General features: G+C 58.4%; 1 protein-coding gene across 2 annotated transcripts; it reads right to left on the reverse strand.

Annotated features, from left to right (window-relative positions):
- Positions 1-824: 824 nt before the first annotated feature.
- On the reverse strand, positions 825-20246 carry GAA (alpha glucosidase). Of its 2 annotated transcripts, XM_050764204.1 has the most exons (21): positions 20202-20246; positions 19950-20029; positions 16734-17308; positions 15955-16100; positions 13580-13745; positions 13399-13495; positions 12844-12963; positions 12646-12764; positions 12425-12556; positions 11222-11332; positions 10444-10557; positions 10260-10344; positions 9174-9291; positions 8590-8723; positions 8274-8425; positions 7937-8085; positions 3540-3681; positions 2906-3055; positions 2346-2510; positions 1898-2050; positions 825-1431 (listed from the first exon to the last, which is right to left on the reverse strand). In XM_050764204.1, the coding sequence occupies exons 3-21, from the start codon at positions 17277-17279 to the stop codon at positions 1372-1374; spliced, it is 2859 nt and encodes a 952-aa protein (XP_050620161.1). In that variant the 5' UTR covers positions 17280-17308; positions 19950-20029; positions 20202-20246; the 3' UTR covers positions 825-1371. The 2 variants fall into 2 exon arrangements, with proteins under 2 accessions (XP_050620161.1, XP_050620160.1); XM_050764203.1 differs by lacking the exon at positions 19950-20029 and having other exon boundaries at positions 20134-20205.

A 20246-nucleotide genomic window follows, 5' to 3' on the forward strand; every position in this document is an offset into this window, starting at 1 on the left:
CTTGATCTCTTGACCTCAAGTGATCTGCCCGCCTTGACCTCCCAAAGTGCTGGGATTACAGGTGTGAGCCACTGTGCCCGGCTTAGGCTGGCCACTTCTTTGGCCCCACTAATTCTAAGTGATAAAATGAAGTGTCTGACTAGCTAAGGGCAGTGATTTCTCCTGGTATTATTTCAATAAAATGGGCTTCTTTCCCTTTCTTTGGGCTCGCCAGGGAGAACCTGGGCCTGAAATCCTCTCTAACTGCATCACCTGGGGACAGATTTCTAGCCTCTGCCTCAGGTCTTAGGCCCCACTGTTGGAAGGCCCCTTCCTTCCAGGCTCCTGTTGTCTACACAGCCCTGGGGGCCACATCTCCCACCACATGCCTGACACCAGGCCCCACTGGACATTCCCCAGTCACCTTAGAGATGGGGGAGGCAGGAGTGTGAGGATGAATGGGGAGAGGTGAGGAGGGGAGGGGAGGGGAGTGGAGGTGAGGTGGGGAGAGAGGACATGGGGAGGGGAGGTGAGATGGGATGTGAAGGTGACATGGGGACATGAGGTAGGGATGTGAGATGGGGGGATGGGACACAAAGGTGACATGGGGCTTTAGGTGATGCAGGGATGTGAGGTGATGGGATGTGAGATGGGGACAGCATATGAGGTGACGTCAGGCCTCGTGACATGGGGACATGATGCAATGGATGCCGGCTTGAGACAGAGGATGGTGTGTACCCTCCGTGGGAAGGTCCGGGGGCCTGCTGAGGACAAAGGAACTGCCTCGGTTCCAGGGCCCCTGGACACATGCTCCCTGCCCTGAATCCCAAAGAGACCGGCAGAAGCTGATTCCAAATGCCCCTTTTATTAAAAACAATTGCACTTCAGATTTAGAATCTCCCAAGTCTTGTGAATTTTCCTGAGTTCCGGGGCTCGCTCGGGGACCAGCAGGCATCCAGCCCTCTGGGCAGCCGGGCTGTGGTGGTGTTGGGGTGGAGCAGCAGGCGCGAGGCAGGAACTGAGGCGCACATCCCACACCTCCATCCGAGCACCCCTTTCTCCAGTGCTGGGGACAGATGGAGGGGGGTGGCTAATGCTGCCCGCACACCGGCAACAGGTGAGGGGGGCAAACCTGACAATCTTACTAACGCAGAGCAGCCCTCCGGGGCCCCGGCCCACGGCACGATAGAGGGAGAAACCTCTCCTAGACATGTTGGGAGTCAGAGCCCCGGCCCAGGAGGTAGAAACGAGCGATGTGGGAGCTCGGGTCAGTGCTTAGCTCCAGGTGACGCATCCAACCCCCAGGCCCAAACATAGCTGCTGCCCACACACAGGCTCTGCTGCCCTGGGGAACCAGTCTCCCTCCGGAGAGACTTCACACACTCTGCCCTGCTAAGACCAGCTGATGAGAAACTGCTCTCCCACCAACAGCGAGACAGGGATGTCCAGGACCTGGAAAAGAGAGAGCACAAATGGAGCAGCACAAGATCCCAGCCGCAGCGAGACCCCAGCGCTCAGAAGGCAGCTCTAGCTGGCCCCGAGATCCCAGCAGCAGCCAGGCCCGGCGCTCAGGAGGTGGCTCCGTCCAGCCCTGGGATCCTTTGCGCCCGGTTCCTCCCCAGCAGGCACAGGGGGACCCTGGCTCTCAGTGCCGGTCACCCTAACACGTGCCGGAAAGGCAGTGCTGCTTCAACACGGCTCGAGGGTCGCCATCGTGGCCCCATCACCCACGTGCAGACACAGGAGGACGAAAGGCACAGCCTGTGTGGCCTGACCCTTCCCACTCCTCCCCAAACGCCCCCTTGGGAGGTCCCAGCGTCTCTGCTCCTGGCATCGGGTCACCAGGACCCCCAGCACCTTCTGCCCCCTGCACCATGGCTGGGGGACGGGAGCCCTGTGCCCCTCTGGGCCCTCTTGCCTTGGTGTCGGGGCTGTAGGTGAAGTTGGAGACAGGGGCGCCGTTGGAGAGGACCTGCTGGGGCGCTGTGGCCACGCCCAGGACGGTCACCTTCTGCAGCTGCAGGCCAGCCCCCTCGCTGGTCACATGTACCAGCTCATTCATGACCGTGTTCTGGGCCGAGCAGAGAGAGATGAAAAGACAGAGAATGTGGAGGTGTCAGCAGACAGCTGGGGTAGGGACACCCATGAGAACAGGGACTCATGATGGCTTCAGGGGGACGACCTCCCTCTGTGTAGACGAAAGGGCAGAGTGCACGGTCCCACTGCTCACTCTAGGACCCCGGCCCACCTGGCAGAATGCCCCAGTGGCAGGCAGCCATTGTGGGACCCCCAAGCCCAGCTCTCCTCACCCCTCCTCAACCCCTGGCCGCCCCCTACCCACCAGCCTGAGCAGCCCCAGGACTCACACTCCTGGCCAGGAATATGACCTGTGTGTAGGCCCCTCGCTCCAGCACTTCCAGGCTCTCTCCATCGTCCCAGAACAGCTCCCCTAGGGCCTCCCCACCCTTGGTCAGGGCCACAGCCAGGGCCATGGGCTGCTGGCGGGACTCTGTGGTTGTGAGGCCAGGGCCCTGGAAAGGGAAGGACACGTGATGTCATCATCCCCACCCTGGTGCCTGCAAATGCTAGGCTGGGACAGCACCAGGCTGCCAGGAACTAGGATCTGCAGGAAAGCCTGCGGCCGCAGGGGCTGAAACCCTGTGGTGATGGCCCAAGACCCGCCCCACCTCAAGTGCTATCCCACGGCTGCTGGAGGCCGGGCCCGGCAGCACCTCCACCGTGCAGCCACTGAGCTCCTGCTGACCACACTCCATGCCTTTGCAGGGCTGTGCCCTCCCCACCTCACGGGCCTGGCTGGCTCCCTGGTAACCTACACTGGCGGTGGCGGCCCCTCAGAAGTCCTGCCTGGGTTTCTCCCCCACCATCTCCCTGTGCCTCCCCTGGCTCTGCCACCTGGATCAGGTACCTGCAGGGGGATGATGTGCCCAGCCCGGAGGTGGACGTTGATGGTGTCCAGGGGGGCTGGCAGCGTCACCCACTGCCCCTCGCTGTGGATGGCTGGCTCACGGGGAGCTGCAGGTGGGGGCGGGAGGCTGCCAAGGGCCTCTATTGGCACCTGGAGGGAGATGTTGCTTTGAGAAGGATGCTGGGCCGTGCCGAGGCCCCCCATGCTGTCCTCAGGAACCAGGCTCTCTGTCTCCCGGGGCTCCACGTGGAGGCCTAGGAGGCCTGGCACAGACGGGCTGAGCTATGACTTCAGGGGCAGACTCAGGGCTCACCGTAGGGACCCTCCTGACCACTGAGTGGGGACAGAGCCTGAGAGGCCTGGGTATGCCGGTTCAGCACAGCCTGTGACGGCCGTGGGACTCAGGGAGGTTCTGCGAGCGGGTCTCAGTCTGCTCATCTGGGAAATGGGGATGGTGTGAGGAGTGGAGGGGCTGATGGGTGCAGACCACCCGGGCTGGGGCCTGGCACACGGCCGGGACTCAACACATATGCTCCTCTTTCCGCCACCTGGTCACACCAACTGGGTGGAGGGGGCAGGTGGGAGGGCCACTCTGGTCTCCTGCCTCCCTGGGGTTTAGGGTCCCCAGACTCACCGTCTCCAGGTCGTACCATGTGCCTGAGGGGAAGTAGCCGGTCACTTCGGCCTTCCCGGCCTGCAGCACTGGGGTGATGAGCAGGGCCTCCCCCCACAGGAGCTGGTGGTCCACAGTCCAGGTGCTAGAGTCCTCGGGGAACCTGCAAGGGGGACGGGCACACAGGCATACGGGAGATGAATGGGATGGGGCTGGCTTTCGTGCCCGCCCACAGGGAGGCACGGGAAGAGAGGCGAGCTCAAGGAGCTGGAGGACTTGGAGGACTCAGGTCAGACGGGCAGGGATGATTGCAGCAGACAGAAGTCAATGCCGGAGCTGGGAGAGGCCGTCTCCCAGGACATTCTGGCAGCTGGGCTCAGGGCAGGAATAGGGGCTTGTACTTGAGGCACCAGGATGGACACAGCACTGGCCTCCCTTTGCTTGCTCACTTATCCTCCAGTGACCAAGGCAGTGCGTGATCATCGGTCAAGTATTTGGAAAGTACAAACAAGTATCAACAGAGAGAAAAGATCCCTCCAATCCCCCAACCACAGGCAACCTGAATTAACATCTGACAAAAAGATGAATGTGCACGCGCAAGCAGCTCTGCGGAAGAGTCTCCGTCTAACGGAGACCGTCCTGCCCTGTGATGCGGCTCTGCCCACGTCCTGTTTCCGACCCCCGGACGTGCAGGCAGCATCCAGTACTCAGCTATGATCCCTGCATGGATACTCAATTCATGGAGCTTTCATGCCTTTTGAGGTGACTTCTTTAGGCCCTATTTCTATTTGTAAAATTAACGCATCAATTCAATGTGAGTCTCAAAAATACTGACGGATAGGTACTGCTGCTTTCCACAAATGTGCTAATTTATATTCCACCCTGCTATTCCGTTCACTGTGTTCTTGCCAGCAAGAGATAGTCTCATTTCCTCTAATGTATTCTAATTCAGAGGCAAAACAAATGGTATCTTTCTGCTTCAAAATATTTCTTGCAAATTACATTTCTTGGAGTGATGTCAGTGAAAATGGTGGAATAAACACCTCTGAAATCCTCTTCTCTGTAAAAACAGACACATAGGCAAAAATGGTCAGAATTGACATTTTTAGGACTCCAGAAACTAGCCACAGGCTTGCAGTGATCTGGGGAGCGTGTATTTAAGAAAACGGCGGCTGGGCGCGGTGGCTCAAGCCTGTAATCCCAGCACTTTGGGAGGCCGAGGCGGGCGGATCACGAGGTCAGGAGATCGAGACCATCCTGGCTAACACGGTGAAACCCCGTCTCTACTAAAAAATACAAAAAACTAGCTGGGCGAGGTGGCGGGCGCCTGTAGCCCCAGCTACTCGGGAGGCTGAGGCAGGAGAATGGCGTAAACCTGGGAGGCGGAGCTTGCAGTGAGCTGAGATTCGGCCACTGCGCTCCAGCCTGGGTGACAGAGCGAGACTCCGTCTCAAAAAAAAAAAAAGAAAAGAAAACGGCTGAATCTTTGTAAGAACAGCAAGAATCCTCAGCTTTGCTAAGTGCTGAAGATGCTCTCCACCTCACCCCAGCCACTGGCAAAGGCTGGGAGCCTCACGGATGCCACGTGTGAAGGGTATCTGGTATCTGTCCAATTATCAGCTGTCCACTAAGCTAGTCAAGCAGAGGCTTTCGTGGCCACACACAACAAAGAACACAGACCTTATGGAATTAGCGCAAGAAAGTCACCAAACAATCAGCAACAGCAGCGCGGCCTGAGGGGGATGGGGAATCTGACGACCACAGTGGCTGCATTGAAAATGTCCAGTCTGAAGCAAAAATGTATGAGACATGCAAAGAAACAAGAAAGTATGGCCCACAGATGGGGGGAAAGTAGTTAAAAAAACTGTCCCTAAAGAGGCCCAGACATTGGACTTACTAGACAAAGACTTTATGTCAGTTACTTTAAATGTGTTCAAAGAGCTCAGAGAAACCACGGTTAAAGAACTAAAGGAAAGTGTGAGAACATGACTCACCAGATAGGGAATGTCCTTAACAAGAGAAATTTAAAGGAATGAAACAGAAATTCCGGAGTTGAAAAGAGAGCAACTGAAAGGAAAAGTTCACTAGAGGGGCTCGACAGCAGATGAGAACAGGCGGAAAAAAGAATCAGTGACCTTGAAGATGGGGCAGTCGAGACTATGGAGTCTGAAGAACAGAAAGAAAACACAACGAGGAAGGAGTCAACAGAGCTGCAGAGACCCCTGGGCACCGTTAAGCATACCAATGTGTGGAACGGGAAACCCAGAGGTAGAAGACAGAAAGGGGCAGAAAAAATATTTTATGAAATAATGGCTGAAAAACCTCCCAAGTTTGATGAAAAACATTAATGCATATGTCCAAGAAGCTCGACAAACTCCAAGATGAAGTCAAAGAGATCTACACCTAGACACACCATCGGAGCTTCAAAGGCCAAAGACAGAGAATCTGGGAAGAGGCAAGACAGAAGCTACTCAGCAGAAATCATGGAGGCCATGGACTGACAAGTTCAAAGTGTTCAGAGAAATGACCACCAGTCAAGAACTTTACGTTGAGCAGAACTTTCAAAGAATGAAGGAGAAATTGGCTGGGCACGGTGGCTCATGCCTGTAGTCCCAGCACTTTGGGAGGCCGAGGCAGACGGATCATGAGGTCAGGAGATCGAGACCATCCTGGCTAACATGGTGAAACCCCGTCTCTACTGAAAATACAAAAAAATTAGCCAGGCATGGTGGCGGGCGCCTGTAGTCCCAGCTACTTGGAAGGCTGAGGCAGGAGAATGGGGTGAACCCAGGAGGTGGAGCTTGCAGTGAGCCGAGATCGCGCCACTGCACTCCAGCCTGGGCAACAGAGACTCTGTCCCAAGAAAAAAGAGAAGGAGAAATTAAGAGACTCTGAAGTCAACAAAAACCGAGAGAATTCATCACCAGCAGAGCGGCCCTACAACAAATACTAAAGGGGGTCCCTCTGTGTAAACGAAAAATGTTAGACAAGAAGTCAAAGCCACATAAAGAAATAAAAACATGGGTAAAGGTAACTATCGGTAAATATAAAAGGCAGACAGTATGTATGTACTTTTTGCTTGTAACCCATTTTTCCCTCCTATTTGACTTATAAGACAACTGAATAAGGCGGTCATTATCAATCTGCGTGGATGGGCTCATAACGTATACAGATGTGGAACAGCACAGAGGAACGAGAGGCAATGGAAACCACATAGAAGCAAAGCTTTTTTACACTATTGAAAGCAAGCTGGCATCAGTTCCGACGAGGCTAAAATTAAGATGTTAATTGTAATCCCTATGGCAACCACTAAAAAAAAAAAACAAAAAATTGGTGTAGTGAAAGAAACGACAAGGTCATTAAAATAGTCATTAAAACACAAATTGCGTTTCTTGGATTTCCTGGTGAAGAACGTGTGGATACCATTCGTATCTCCTGTTTTGCAAATAGTGTTCCTCCAGTTTGGTTCTTAGTCTTGGTCTCACCAACGTACGAGTTCTCTATCTATTAGGAAGAGTGGCTATTTGCCGTTTTATTGACGATGCCTTCTCTGCTGTTACAATCCATGTTCAGAGCAGTTTTAATCTTTTTGTGTTTATATTCAGAGATTTACATTTTTTTTTTTCTGCTATGGTCAAATAAAGTTTACCTTTTTTTTTTTCCTAAATGAAACCTTTCCCTTTCTCTTTGCCTTGATACTTAGCCCTCTGCCTCCACAGCAGAGGCACACATTCACTTCTCTTTTCCTGTGGAGTCTTTCACAGCTTGATTTCTATTTTTTTTGAGACAGAGTCACACAGGCTGGAGTGCAGTGGCGCGATCTCGGCTCACTGCAATCTCCTCCTCCCAGGTTCAAAGGATTCTCCTGCCTCAGACTCCTGAGTAGCTGGGACTACAGGCGCACACCACCACGCCTGGCTAATTTTTGTATTTTTAGTAGAGATGGGGTTTCACCATGTTGGCCAGGCTGGCCTCGAACTCTTGACCTCAGGTGATCCACCTGCCTCAGCCTCCCAAAGTGCTGGGATTACAGGCGTGAGCCACCGCGCCTGGCCTCCACAGTTTGATTTTTGACATCAACTATTTATCTGGAACTTATGTTTCTATGGTACACAAGAAAAATAAATTGACTTCCGCAAATAGTTAACTATTACCTTCCTCTCTGGGAATCCTCCCTCAACACACTGACGTGAGGGGCCGCTGTTAGGAACTCCTCGTGTGTACTAAGGCCTGTCTGGGGGATATTACTGGGTTTTCTTGCTGCCCTTCTCCCTTAAGCCAGGCCCAAATGTTGTCTCACTCAGTGGCAACCTGCGGGGTCCTGGGGGACACGGCCCGCAGCAGGACAGGGCTGCCCGGGTGTCACGTGCCCCTCCCCCAGGGCACACATGGGCCACGCCCCTGCCCAGGTCACTCACTCCAGGAAGAGAGGCCGGGCCACGGTCTCCCCAGCGACGTGGGCCTGGTGGAACAGCGTGTAGAGGTGGGGGAGGAGTGCGTAGCGCAGGGTGAGGGCCTTCCTCATGGCCTGCTGGGCTGGCTCGCTGAAACTGTATGGCTCCTGGGGCTGCAGGGCAGGCGGGGACAAAGGAGGCCTTGGGTCCTGGGGCCGCGGTCCCCCGGAGTCCCTGCCTCGGGAGACCCGTACTTCCTAACCACCCAGCATGGGGTGCTTCTCCAGCAGGGGAGGGATTCCCAGGGGAGAGTCTGGGGTGGGGGGATCCCCCACCTGCCACGCCGCCACCCCCACCCTACCAGATTGAGCAGGCCGTTGTGGTTCCGCATGAAGGGGTAGAAGGCCCCCAGCTGGGTCCAGCGCACACACAGCTCCTCTGAGGTGTTGCCCAGGAAGCCGCAGACGTCGGCCCCGACCAGAGGCACCCCCAGCAGGTTAAACTGCAGGATTTCTGGAAAGGCAGAGTCAGGCTGGGCCTCAGTCTGCTGCAGCAGAGCCAGCTCAGGCCAAGGGACCCAGAGCCCCGCCTGCTGAGTGGGCAGGGAGCCCAGGCAAGCCTCCCATAGAGGCCCCCGGCTCTGTTCCGCTGAGCAGACCCTCCTGGTAGGAGCTCACCTGGCACGGAGGCGGCGAGCTGCTCCCAGGAGCTCCACACGTCCCCCGTCCAGTGGCCGGCATATCGGCCGTGGCCAGCAAAGGTCGAGCGGGAGATCACAAATGGGCGTGTCCCCCGAGCCTTCACCAGTGCCCTGGGTGGGTAAGGGACACCGTGAGGGCTGTGTGGAGCAGGGTCACCCGGGAACCCTGTCACCAGCAGGGCAGAGCTGGGAGCAAGGAGCTGTCTGTGATGAGGCAGAGGCTAGGGAGGAGGACGGCGAGGCCACTGCCCATGTCTGCGGGCACAGCTGCCTCTGTCCAGGACCTCCCCAGCCTCACAGGAGTCATGAGGTCCCCGCTGATGCAGACTCCCTGTCAGCATCCAGGGTCCTTCCTCTCCAAGCCTCAGGCATGAAGTGGGAGGGAGCTCTCCAGCTTCAGGCTGGGGTGCAGGCAGCGGGTGGGGACAGCACTCAGGCTGCCGGCAGACCCCGGGTGGTCTGGGCCTCCGCTTTTCCTCCTCCCTGAGGCCCTGCAGAGGCCCCAACCTTATGGGACAGGCTGTGAGGGCAGAGCCCAATGGGGAGGGACAGGGCCCTCACCTGTAGGAGGCGATGGCTTCAGTCAGGCCGTAGAGGTTGTGCAGGTTGTAGTGTGTAGAGAGGAACTGGTGGCTGGAGGCACAGATGGTGGCCGCCTGGAGGGTCCCCCCAACCACCCCTGGAAGAGGCAGGGGCTGGTTTCCAGGGAGCTTCCTCCCGGCAGGCTCCAAGGTGCCCTCCCTGCCCCCCACCTCCCGGGAGCCCCCGTGCAGGTCGCTGCCTCTTCAGGCTGGCCCTGGAGGTGCACCTGCAGCCGCTCCCCATGCCCCTGTGGGGTTGGTGTTGCCCTGGGAACCTGGGGCACATCCTGCACCATCTCCACTGCTTCCAAGACAGGGCCGGGTAGGTGCTGGGGGCTGGGCTCTGCAGACCCCCAGACTTCACATCCACCGTCTCTTAGCCCGTTCCAAGCATCCCCCTGCCTGTTTACCTAAGCTCCAAACCCCACCCTCTGACTGATTCTTCGCTTGGCCAAGCTACAGCCTCAGGCCCCCAAACCTTCTCCCAGGCCCATCTGTGTACTTCCTTGTAAAACCCAGTTTCTGCCATTCCTGCGAAGTCAGTTTGGCAAGAAGCCCCATTCCTCCACTACCCTCAGGGGACGTCTGGTCACCCCGGCCTGCCTTCGGCAAGAATCTTGCTGGGTCAGTTTAGCCGGAAACCCCCTGACCCCCATGCTTCCTCTTGGTAATTCCCACCCCTGACCCCCACCCTGCTCCCTGGCTAGAAACCCACTTGCCCGCGCTGCATTCGAGTGGGGCCTGACCTCTCCCCACATACGGGTAGGTCCTTGCTTCGTGGTCCCTGCGCCTATCGAGACTGCCCTGAGTTAAGTCAGCCTCACTGTGCTCTGGCAAAGCACCCCCGAGCAGCGCTTCCTCCGGCAGGGCCTGGGCCTCTGCACCCACCCTGTCCTCACTGCTTGGCTGAGTCTCCCTGCCTGAGCCTTTCTCCTGGGGTTCCCCTCCCGCCCCTTTCCTGGCTGGCCCATCTGCTTCTCAGAGATGAGGGCGCTCAGTCGCCCAGGCCAGACAAGGGAGTCTCTGGTTTGATGAAGTCCCCAGGGTAGGTGGGGGGTGAGCTGACCAGGCACGTAGGGTGGCTCCTCCAGCTCATTGTGGGGGCAGCCGTCCTCAGAGCCCCTGATGAAGTTGGAAGGCTCGTTCATGTCCTGCAAGAGAAGCTCTGCTGGTGGGTGACTCTGCCCAGAGTGAGGAGGGTGGGGTAGTCCCCAGGGGCCTTGGGCATGCTCGGGAGGCGCCACACTTACAATCCACATGCCGTCGAAGGGCACCTGGTCATGGAACTCAGCCACCATGTCCTCCCACCAGGCCAGGGCTGCGGGGTTGGTGAAGTCGGGGAAGGCAGTGGACCCAGGCCACACCTGGACAACGAGAAGCTAGAGTGGGGAGACCCGGCCCCACCCAGGGCCTGCACGGAAGCCCCACTGAGCCTCAGCCTGAGCAGAGGGGCAGCCTCACTCTTAGGGGATGCCCACATTTGTAAATCTGAAGGACCTGCACCCTGGGGGTCAACGGGTAGCTCTTTCTACACAAGGAACTGATGCGGGGCCAAGGGGCCTCAGCCTGGGGAAAACAAGGGGCCACCCCCAACACGTCACCCAGGGGCTGGGCTTCAGAACCAGAGAGCGTCAGGGAGAAGGGCAGTGGAGACGGCCCCATATAAGCCCTGCCAGGGAATCTCACATTCGCACCAGACCCTCCCTAGCTGCTCCCTCAGCGGGGCCCCTGCCCGGAGGCCACTGGGGGAGCTGGGAGGACAAGGAGGACCGTAAGGCCTCACTGAGGGTCTGCAGAGCTTGTGCCTGGGCCAGGTCCAGCTGCCCATGAAGTCAAAGGCCTGCTGATGGAAGAACTCATGGGGGCATTCCTTGTAGGAGCCACCATCGTCACCACTGTGGCCCACTCCTCTCAACTCTCCCACTGGGTGTGCTGGCTCCTCAAATCCCACCCTCTTCCTGAGCAGCTGCCGGCTCCTCCCGGCTGGAGGCCTCTGCTTTCCAACCCGTCCCCTGGGCCCTCGCCTACCTTCCCGATCAGCGGCTGGCCGGTCTCGTTGGTGATGAAAACCCCCCTCCGCAGACCCTCGTCGTAGGGTCTGTAGCTCCCGGCAGGGCCCGAGCTGCTGATGGCAGGATCCTGGGAAGAGGGAAACCCGTTAAGGTAAGGGCGGCCCAGAGCCCTGGCGCCAGCCACGGGGAAAACGGGAAACTGAGACAGCGAGAGGACGAGGCAGGGGATGACATCATGCGTGTGTACAGCACGCCCGCCTGTGTACCTGCACACGCCCGCCTGGAGAGGAGCCAGGGCCAGGGGAGTCAGGGCCAGCTGGCTGATGAGGGGCATGCCGGAATGGAAGCTTTACCTTGTCTTTAAACCTCTAGAGTTTCCCAAGTGTTCCACAGTAATCACTTTTCTTTTACAATTAAAAAAACGTGAGAAAGAAGAGCTCTGTTTCCACTCCTGCTCCTAGGGGCTACTAATGTTTGCTGCCCGCAGAGGGCAGGGCTGGAGACGGGCAGCGTCAGCACAGCCCCACGTCTCATCGGTGCCTCCTCTGCGGCAGCGGATCTTCCCGGCAGGAGCGGTTGGGTCTTTTCAGCTCGCCCTGCCTCCCACCTCCTGCTCTGGCCATCATGCCGGGCACCAGGACTTGGGCTGGACCAGTCCGCAAACTGCATCCTTCTGGCTGTGGGACTGGCTCAGGGAAGGGCCTCTTTGTGCTTGTTGACTCAAGAGTCCTGCCCTGGGCTTTTCTATGGGAGCTGACGGGAAGAAGTCTCCGCTCTGGGGTGCTAGCATGAGGGCCGGAAGCCGGAAGCTGCCCTCACTCACGTCGTCCTTTCCAGCGATTCAGAGCCGGCCTGAAGGACAGGCACGGCCAGAAGGCACACGCACCTTCCACAGTTCCCACATTACCCGCGCCCGGGGCCATCAGGTCCTCTACTTTCCAGGACCAGGCGACATCAGCTTATCGTGCCTCTGGCCTTTCGCTTTAAGGCAGCTCAAGTAACCTACATCGGACAGAACCCGTTTCCAGGGACCCTCAAACCTGACCTCCCTGGACAGCAGGGGCCAAGCCTGCCAACTTGATACTCCCTCGATATCACAGAGACCCTCAGAAAACATCCTCGATGACCACACAGGCACGAGGATGATGCCACACAGAGGAGCCACCACTGGGCACCGGGCGGCCCCCTTCCCAAAGACCCACAGCGTGGGGGCACACACCACAATCATCACGTAGCGCCGGCCGCCCTGGTGCAGCTCCTGCACCATGGCTGGGAAGTCCCGGAAGCCATCCTTGTTGAACGTGAAGTCCCTCCGGGAGTCCATGTAGTCCAAGTCGTTCCACTGGACGTCCTGCAGCCACAACACGGGACCGTCTGCTGCGGCCTGAGGAGACGCGTCCCAGCCAGCCCCTCGCCTCCCCCGCCACCACCCCAGCTCACCAGGGGGAAGTGGGCCCTGGTCATGTTCTCCACCACCTGGCGGGTGATGGCGGTGGAGGAGTAGCCCCAGCGGCACAGGTGGAAGCCCAGGCCCCAGTATGGCGGCATGAACGGGTATCCTGCAGGCCAACACCGACTTCATGAGCGAGGCGGGAGGCAGCCTCGCGGTGGGGGCCGTGGCCAGGGAGCAGGACCTACCCACAACATCCAGGTACTGCCGCACCACGCTCTTGGGCTCCGGGCCCAGGAAGATGTACACATCCAGGATCCCACCTGTCGACCTCCAGCTAAGGGCAGGGCTCGGCTGCAGGACCACATCTGGAAGGGAAGCAGCTCTGGGGTTTGGGGACAGATTCTTCACCTGAAGGGCTCTGCACCCCACAGATGGGCCAACCACAGGCGGACAGCAAGGCTCTCTCCCCATGGGGGGCTCAGAGTGGCCTGGGGAAGCCGTGCTAAGCCTGACTCAGGAGGAACCTGGCACGGGACGGAATGATATGTGGCCCCAGCCCACCTCCAGGCAGGACCCCAGAACCCTCCTTAGGAGCACAGAAGGCCAGAGCTGGGAGAGGCATCAGCCCATGGGACTCATTTCCCAGAAAACACGAGGCCCAGCACTGTGCCCAGGGCCCCTCATGTGGACCTCCAGTCTCCAGGGCAGGCAGCACGGAGAAGACCCGGCCGGCCCGGGCACTGGGTGGCGGGCAGCACGGAGGAGACCCCGGCCCAGGTGCTGGGCGGTGGGCAGCTTACCCATGGCATTGCTGTTCAGCAGGAACACCCCATGTGCCGACCCGCCATCCTCCAGCGCCAGGTAGAAAGGGTGAGACCCGTAGAGGTTCGCACCGGGCTGGGACACGCAGGAGACGGCGCTTCAGCACCTGTGCTCCCCAGCTCTGTGCCCCCGCCCGCTGCCCGCTGCCCACTGCTGTACCGTGGGCGCGAGGTCCCGGTTCCACAGGGTGATCCTGGTCCAGCTGGTGCTGAGCATCAGGGGACTGAGGTGCTCGGCGAGTCCTGTGATGTACTGCGAGGGCAGCGAGGTGGACAACTGAAGGAACTGGTCCGCAAAGAACAGGGGCGCCACTGTCGTGTTCAGCCTGCAGGACAGAGGCCAGCCAGGCTTGCTCACACCCAAGGGGCCAGATGAGCCCGAAAGCACCCAGAGAGCACCCCCAGGCCCTGGTGCCCTGGGAGGGCGGAGTGGCCTGGCCAGCCCTGCAGCACATTGACCCTGGGACAGGTGACCGTGCCAAGCCCTGCAGCCCTTGGCACCCTGGCACCAGCATGATAAACACTCAGGGCACATCAGAGGAGGTGCACTGCCTGGCTGGGCCCACACCACCCCGACGGGCCCCCAAGTGGCTGACCTCCAGGAACCAGCCGGCACCAGAACTGTCCCGTGAACCCTGACCCCAAGCAAGGCTAGGCGGGGGCTGAACAGAACCTTTCCAGGCCTAGGAGCTTGTGGCCAAAGTCCTCCCAGATCCAGGCCCAGCCATGCCCCAGAGGGACCCCTGGGGTTTGCTGGGGGTCAAGTGCAAGGCAAACAGCACCTCCAAGGAATGAAAGCCACAGATAAGCCCCGTCCACAGGAAGACGTGTCCTCTGTTAACACATCACAGCTAATTTCACAGAACGTGCTCACACCGCACCCACCATTCCCTGGGCAAGACTACGCTGACTGCTTTCACAGCCGAAATCTGTCAAGATGCCTGTCTGTTGCTTGTTTTTTGAGACGGGGTTTCAGTCTGTCACCAAGGCTGAAGTGCGGTGGCAAAACCATGGCTCACTGCAACCTTGTAGAACGCTGGGCTCAAGGGATCCTCTTGCCTCAGCCTCCTGAGTAGCTGGGACCACAGGCATGTGCCACAACTCCTGGGTAATTTTTTATTTTTATTTTTAGAGATGGGGTCTCGCTATGTTGCCCAGGCTGGTCTTGAATTCCTGGGCTCAAGTGATCCTCCCACCTTGGCCTCCCAAAGTGCTGGAACTGCAGACATGAACCACCACACCTAGCCTGATAAGATGCTTTGACAAACTTCTCTTGGGTCTTTCTACTCAGAGGTTACCTCAGAGAGACCACCCCTGTGCCCCGCATCTGCACAGCTGGCTTCCAGAGAGGCCCCCCTTCCCCCTGCGTCTGCACAGCTGGCTTCCAGAGAGGCCCCCCTTCCCCCTGCGTCTGCACAGCTGGCTTCCAGAGAGGCCACCCCTGCCCCCAACATCTGCACAGCTGCCTTACAGAGAGGCCACCCCTGCTCCCATGTCTGCACAGCTGGCTTCTAGAGGAGCCATCCCTGTCTCCACCGTCTGCACAGCTGGCTTCTACAGGGGACATCCCTGCCCCATGTCTGCACAGCTGGCTTCTACAGGGGACATCCCTGCCCCATGTCTGCAGAGCTGGCTTCTACAGGGGACATCCCTGCCCCATGTCTGCAGAGCTGGCTTCTAGAGTGCTCTCTGTGTGGCTGCTCCCTGATGCTGTGGCTGCTCCCTGACGCTGTGTCTGCATGGACTTGCTTATGGCTTCCCCTCACTGTGTGACCATCCCCGAAAGCAGGATCCAAACTACCCAGCACACGCAGGGTCAGTGCGTGAACACTGAGTAAATGAAAGAGCAAAACAAGAAAAACGTGTTTCCAAAGGCGACTTCTCTTAAGATTAAAGCAAATCCAAGCGCTGTGGTTCTCCTGAGTTAAATGACAAGCAGGGACTTGGTCAGTCCTAAGCACGTGTTTATGTGGGATTTAGACCTACATGAGTAATACACCCAGGCAGCGCCCTGTGAGAAACACGCTTCGCCCACATGTCGCCCTCCCCATCATGTGAGAAACACGCATCGCCCTCCCCATCGCGTGGGAAACATGTGTCGCCCACACGTCGCCCTCCCCATCACGTTCGGGAAACACGCGTGGCCCTCCCCATCGCGTTCGAGAAACACGCGTCGCCCACATGTCGCCCTCCCCATCACGTTCGGGAAACACGCGTCGCCCTCCCCATTGCATGGGAAACACGCGTCGCCCTCCCCATCCCGTTCGAGAAACACGCGTCGCCCTCCCCATCGCGCGGGAAACACGCGTCGCCCTCCCCATTGCGTGGGAAACACGCGTCACCCTCCCCATCCCGTTCGAGAAACACACGTCACCCTCCCCATCGCGCGGGAAACACGCGTCGCCCTCCCCATTGTGTGGGAAACACGCATCGCCCTCCCCATCCCGTTCGAGAAACACGCGTCGCCCTCCCCATCATGTGAGAAACACACGTCGCCCTCCCCATCAGGGTGCTGACACAGAGCCCAAAACTCACAGCACACGACCGTCCAGCTGCCGGCGCACAATCACCCCGAAGGGCTCCTCGGAGAACTCCACGCTGTAGAGTGGGGACAGTGCCCGGCTGGGGACACGCGGGGTCTCCAAGGGCACCTCGTAGCGCTTGTTAGCGGGATCTTTGATCTACAAGAAACGGGGGTGTATCAATGTCCCCCACAGCCCCCTTACTCTCCAGAGAAGAACCCGCACCCCAAGGACAGGGTCAGGTCCTGGTGCAGTCGCACGTGCGTGTGGGACCACGGGGAGCGCATTCAACCTCTCTGAGCCTCGGCTTCCTCATCTGCAGAGCCAGGAGGAGGATGCGTCCTCCAGGATGGAGGTAAAATACAGAACACCTGATAACTCCGAATTTCAGATAAACAAAAGCAGCTTTTCTAGTATAAATACATCCCAAATATTGCATTCTTATGCTAAAAAACAAAGTCATGCCTGGGGTATCTGCAATTCGGGTTTACTGGGTGTCCTGTTTTCATTCGCAACCTCTGGCAGCCCTACTCTACCTGATCCACCTTTTCATAAAGATGAATGTGCCCCAAGTCCTGCCTTCTGGAGTACCTGTCACTGTGGTGTCCCCACCGCTCCCCGAGGGGCGCTGCCGTGTCTGCTCACACCTTTGCTCCCAGCAAGGGCCCAGCACACGGTGGTGCAACACGCACCCCACCCTTGTGAGATGCATGTGTGTCGCTGCCCACATGCACCCTCTGCCCCCGCCCCCACCTCTGCCCCTGCCCCCGCCTCTGCCCCTGCCCTGCCTACTGTGAAGTGGAGGCGGTTCTCAGTCTCCATCATCACGTCCAGCCGCAAGGTCAGGATGTCCTTGGGGAAGAAGGTGGGGGTGGTACGGGTCAGGGTGGCCGTGTAGCCCATTTCAGAGGCACTTAGGTTCTCCAGCTTGTAGCTGGGGTAGCTGGGTGGGAAGAAGCACCAGGGCTGTCCCATCTGGGCTCTCCGAAGTTCCTGCTTTGCAGGGATGTAGCAGCAGCCGCGGGCCTCGCACTGTTCCTGGGTGATGGCCTTGTCAGGGGCACAGTCGAAGCGGCTGTTAGGGGGGACGTCGCACTGTGTGGGCACTGCTCTGGGACAGCCGGGGTGTGCCTGGGCATTCTGGGGCCCTGGCCTGCTGGCTCCCTGCTGGCAAGCTGGGCGAGTCTCCTCCAGGACCGAGGAGGATCCACTCAGCTCTCGGGGAACCAGCAGGAAATCATGGAGCAGGATGTGTCCCAGGAGCGCAGCGGTGGCCAAGGACACAAGGGCACAGACGGCCAGCAGCCGGCGGGAGCAGAGCGGGTGCCTCACTCCCATGGTAGATGACCCGGACAGCTCCTGGAGGCCTGCAGGAGAAGAAAGCTGGTTCAGCAGGGAGCAGGAGGGGCGGCACTCACGGGGCTCTCAAAGCAGCTCTGAGAACAACCGTGGCTGGCACTGCAGCACCCAGGCAGGTGGGGTAAGGCGGCCAGGGTGGGTGCTGCAGTGCTGTCTCGAATGGGGAGAGGGCCAGAAGGAAGGGCGAGAAAAGCTCCAGCAGGGGAGTGCAGAGCACTTGCACTGTCTGCTAAAATGTTACAAATCAAACACGCTTAGAATGTCCCCAGGAAGACCAGCAAGACAGGTGGACACTTGAAACGGGCCAAACAGCTGCCGCCTGGGCCAGAGTGCTGTGGAGAGATCTCAGCTCACTGCAACCTCCACCTCCTAGACTCAAGCAATCCTCCCACTTCAGCCTCCTGAGTAGCTGGGACTATAGGCACACACCACCGCACCCGGCTAATATTTTTGTATTTTTGTAGAGATGGGATTTCGCCATGTTGCCCAGGCTGGTCTCGAACTCCTGAGCTCAAGTGATCCACCCGCCACTCGGCCTTGCAAAGTGCTGGGATTTCAGGGGTGAGCCACCACGCCTGGCTGGGAGCCCCACTTCTGCATAAAGGTGTGGTCTGGTCCACTGGGTGTTAGTGGAAGTGATTCTGGCAACTCATACGTCCTTAGGGAGACCCGACACCTTCCCCTGCTCTCTTTCCTATTGACTGGTGCACGGATATACCACAGTGGGGAATCCCGGGCACTGCAGCTGAGGGTGACACTCTAGGGGTGGCAAAGCCACAAAAGAGACAGGACTTAACCTCTGGCGACTTTGCAGATCAGAACCCTTCCCAGCCACTGAGGCACGTGGGGGAGAAACAGTCTCGTAACAGTGGCTGCACCTGGAGCCTCAGATACAGACACAACAAGGATGTCGTGTGCAGATGAGATACAGCGGTTTGCTTTCATGACTGCTGGTAAGATTAACAAGCGCCAACTCCCTTTGTTTTGCTTGTCTGTACATTAGCATCTTATGACAAACATTCTATTAGTCTGGCTCCTCCCAGGAGCAGCGGGAACCCACATGCGATTCAATATGCATGGATTTTAATAGGGGAGTACTTTGACATGTGTAATACACCATGGGGAGCGAGTGGGGAAGGCTGGGAGAGCCACTGCACCTATGCAAGTCTGACCCCAAGGGAAGGAGGAAGAAGGTGTCCTAGGAGCAAGGCCATGGGGGAGGAATGCAGGGAGGCCCTCAAACCAAAATCAGCCATCAGAGGGGTCTGTGTCTCTGAGGAACGGGCCTTGGAGCAGAGGCAGGGAAGGATTTCAGAATGCAGCCCCTGGCCAGTGAAGCTCCCTGGAGCAGAGGACCGTGAAACCTTCTCCGGTACTGGGAGCTGGTCACACACCAGGAAGAAGTAAACTCAGGGCCCGAGGGAGTCTGACCTGTCATGTCATGTTACAGAAGGCTGGGCTGGGAACACTCTGCCCCCGGCCGGACTTGGTGTTCCACCGTGGGCCACTCGTAAATTAGGGCTCTCTGGGCTGGAGGGTGAAACATTTTACCCACACTTCTGACATCTAATGTGTAGGGTTTTTCTCACGCCCATCAATTCTGCAACTTTCTGGACATGGCTGGCTGTCCTACGAATCAATTCAATCCTGACGCTACCTGGAGTCAGCGCAGACTCCACAGGTTAAGGGCTGAGTCCCACAAGACTGCCCTCACTTCAGAGGCCAATGGCAAACCCCAGGTTGTCACTTGTACTTTTGATCAACTAGTTATAAACTCAGGGGTTCCCAGGACTCCCTCTTCAGGGTCACAGAATTCAGGGAAGTGCGTTTCTTACATTTGCTGGCTTATTACAAAGGATAAAACTCAGACAGCTATATGGAAGAGATGCGTGGGGCCTGGTGTGGGGTGGGGGCACTGATTCCGTGCTCTCTGCTCGCACCACCCTCCAATGCGTTGGTGTGTTCAGCAACCCGGAGGGAAGCCCTCTGATCCCTGTGCGTTTTTCTGGGGCTCCATTATGCAGGCATGGTTGACTAAGCCACTGGTGATTAACTCAATCTCCAGCCCCTCACCCCTTTTCCATTCCAACCAGTCATCAGGCCTTGGTCTTTCTGGCCATCTGCTTTCATCACGAAGCCACCTGGTGTCCCCAGTCATCAGTCACCTCATTAGCAAAAGGCTCTCTCATCACTCGGTTTCCAAGGGTTTTAGGTGCTGTGTGCCAGCAACCAGGGACAAAGACCAGAGACAGTCACCCCTGGCCTGGCCTAAGGGGGTCTTTGTGATTCAGACACTCAGATCTCAGAGCTGGCCCCGGGGGCCCTCACTCAGACCACGGTGTCCTCACTCCCCAGGGATTCAGACCCAGTCATGTGCGTCCTGCAGGAGCGGGAGAGGTGGCTCGGTCCCCGCCAGGACTGAGCACTGCATCAATCAAAAGGGGAAAGCCTAGAAACGGGAAGCCGCAGCCTTCAGCCCCAGCCCGACACAGGAGAGCGGCTCCCCGTTCAACTCTGAGCTGAACTCAGATAGAGGTCCGGGGCTCAAGCTCCGCTCAGGGAAAGAGGCTGGGGGCGCGGCTAGGCGGGTTCAAACCCGCTTCTGGGGTGTTACCGCCGGCAGCGCGGGGCAGACGTCAGGTGTCTCACCCGCTCCGTGCCTCAGTTTCCCCGTCAGCTGCGGCACGCGCAGAGCCTCCCTCGCTGAGCAACGGGCGGACGAGGAGAACCTAAAGGTGTCCGGGGTCTTTCGCGTCACCGAGGTCACTGTCCCACCTGCTGCCTCATCCCCGGCCTCCACCCGCGGCCCCGGCGACAACCTCAGCTTTCCCACCTGAGAGGCCGCGCGGGCAGCCGACTGCCCTAACCAACCGTCCCTCGCTCAGCCCCGGCCCCGCTCACCTCCGCGCACGCGCGCCCCGGCAGCCCACGGAGACTCCGGGGTCG

Source organism: Macaca thibetana, chromosome 16 (assembly GCF_024542745.1).
Source record: "Macaca thibetana thibetana isolate TM-01 chromosome 16, ASM2454274v1, whole genome shotgun sequence".
Classification (NCBI taxonomy): Eukaryota; Metazoa; Chordata; class Mammalia; order Primates; family Cercopithecidae; genus Macaca; species Macaca thibetana.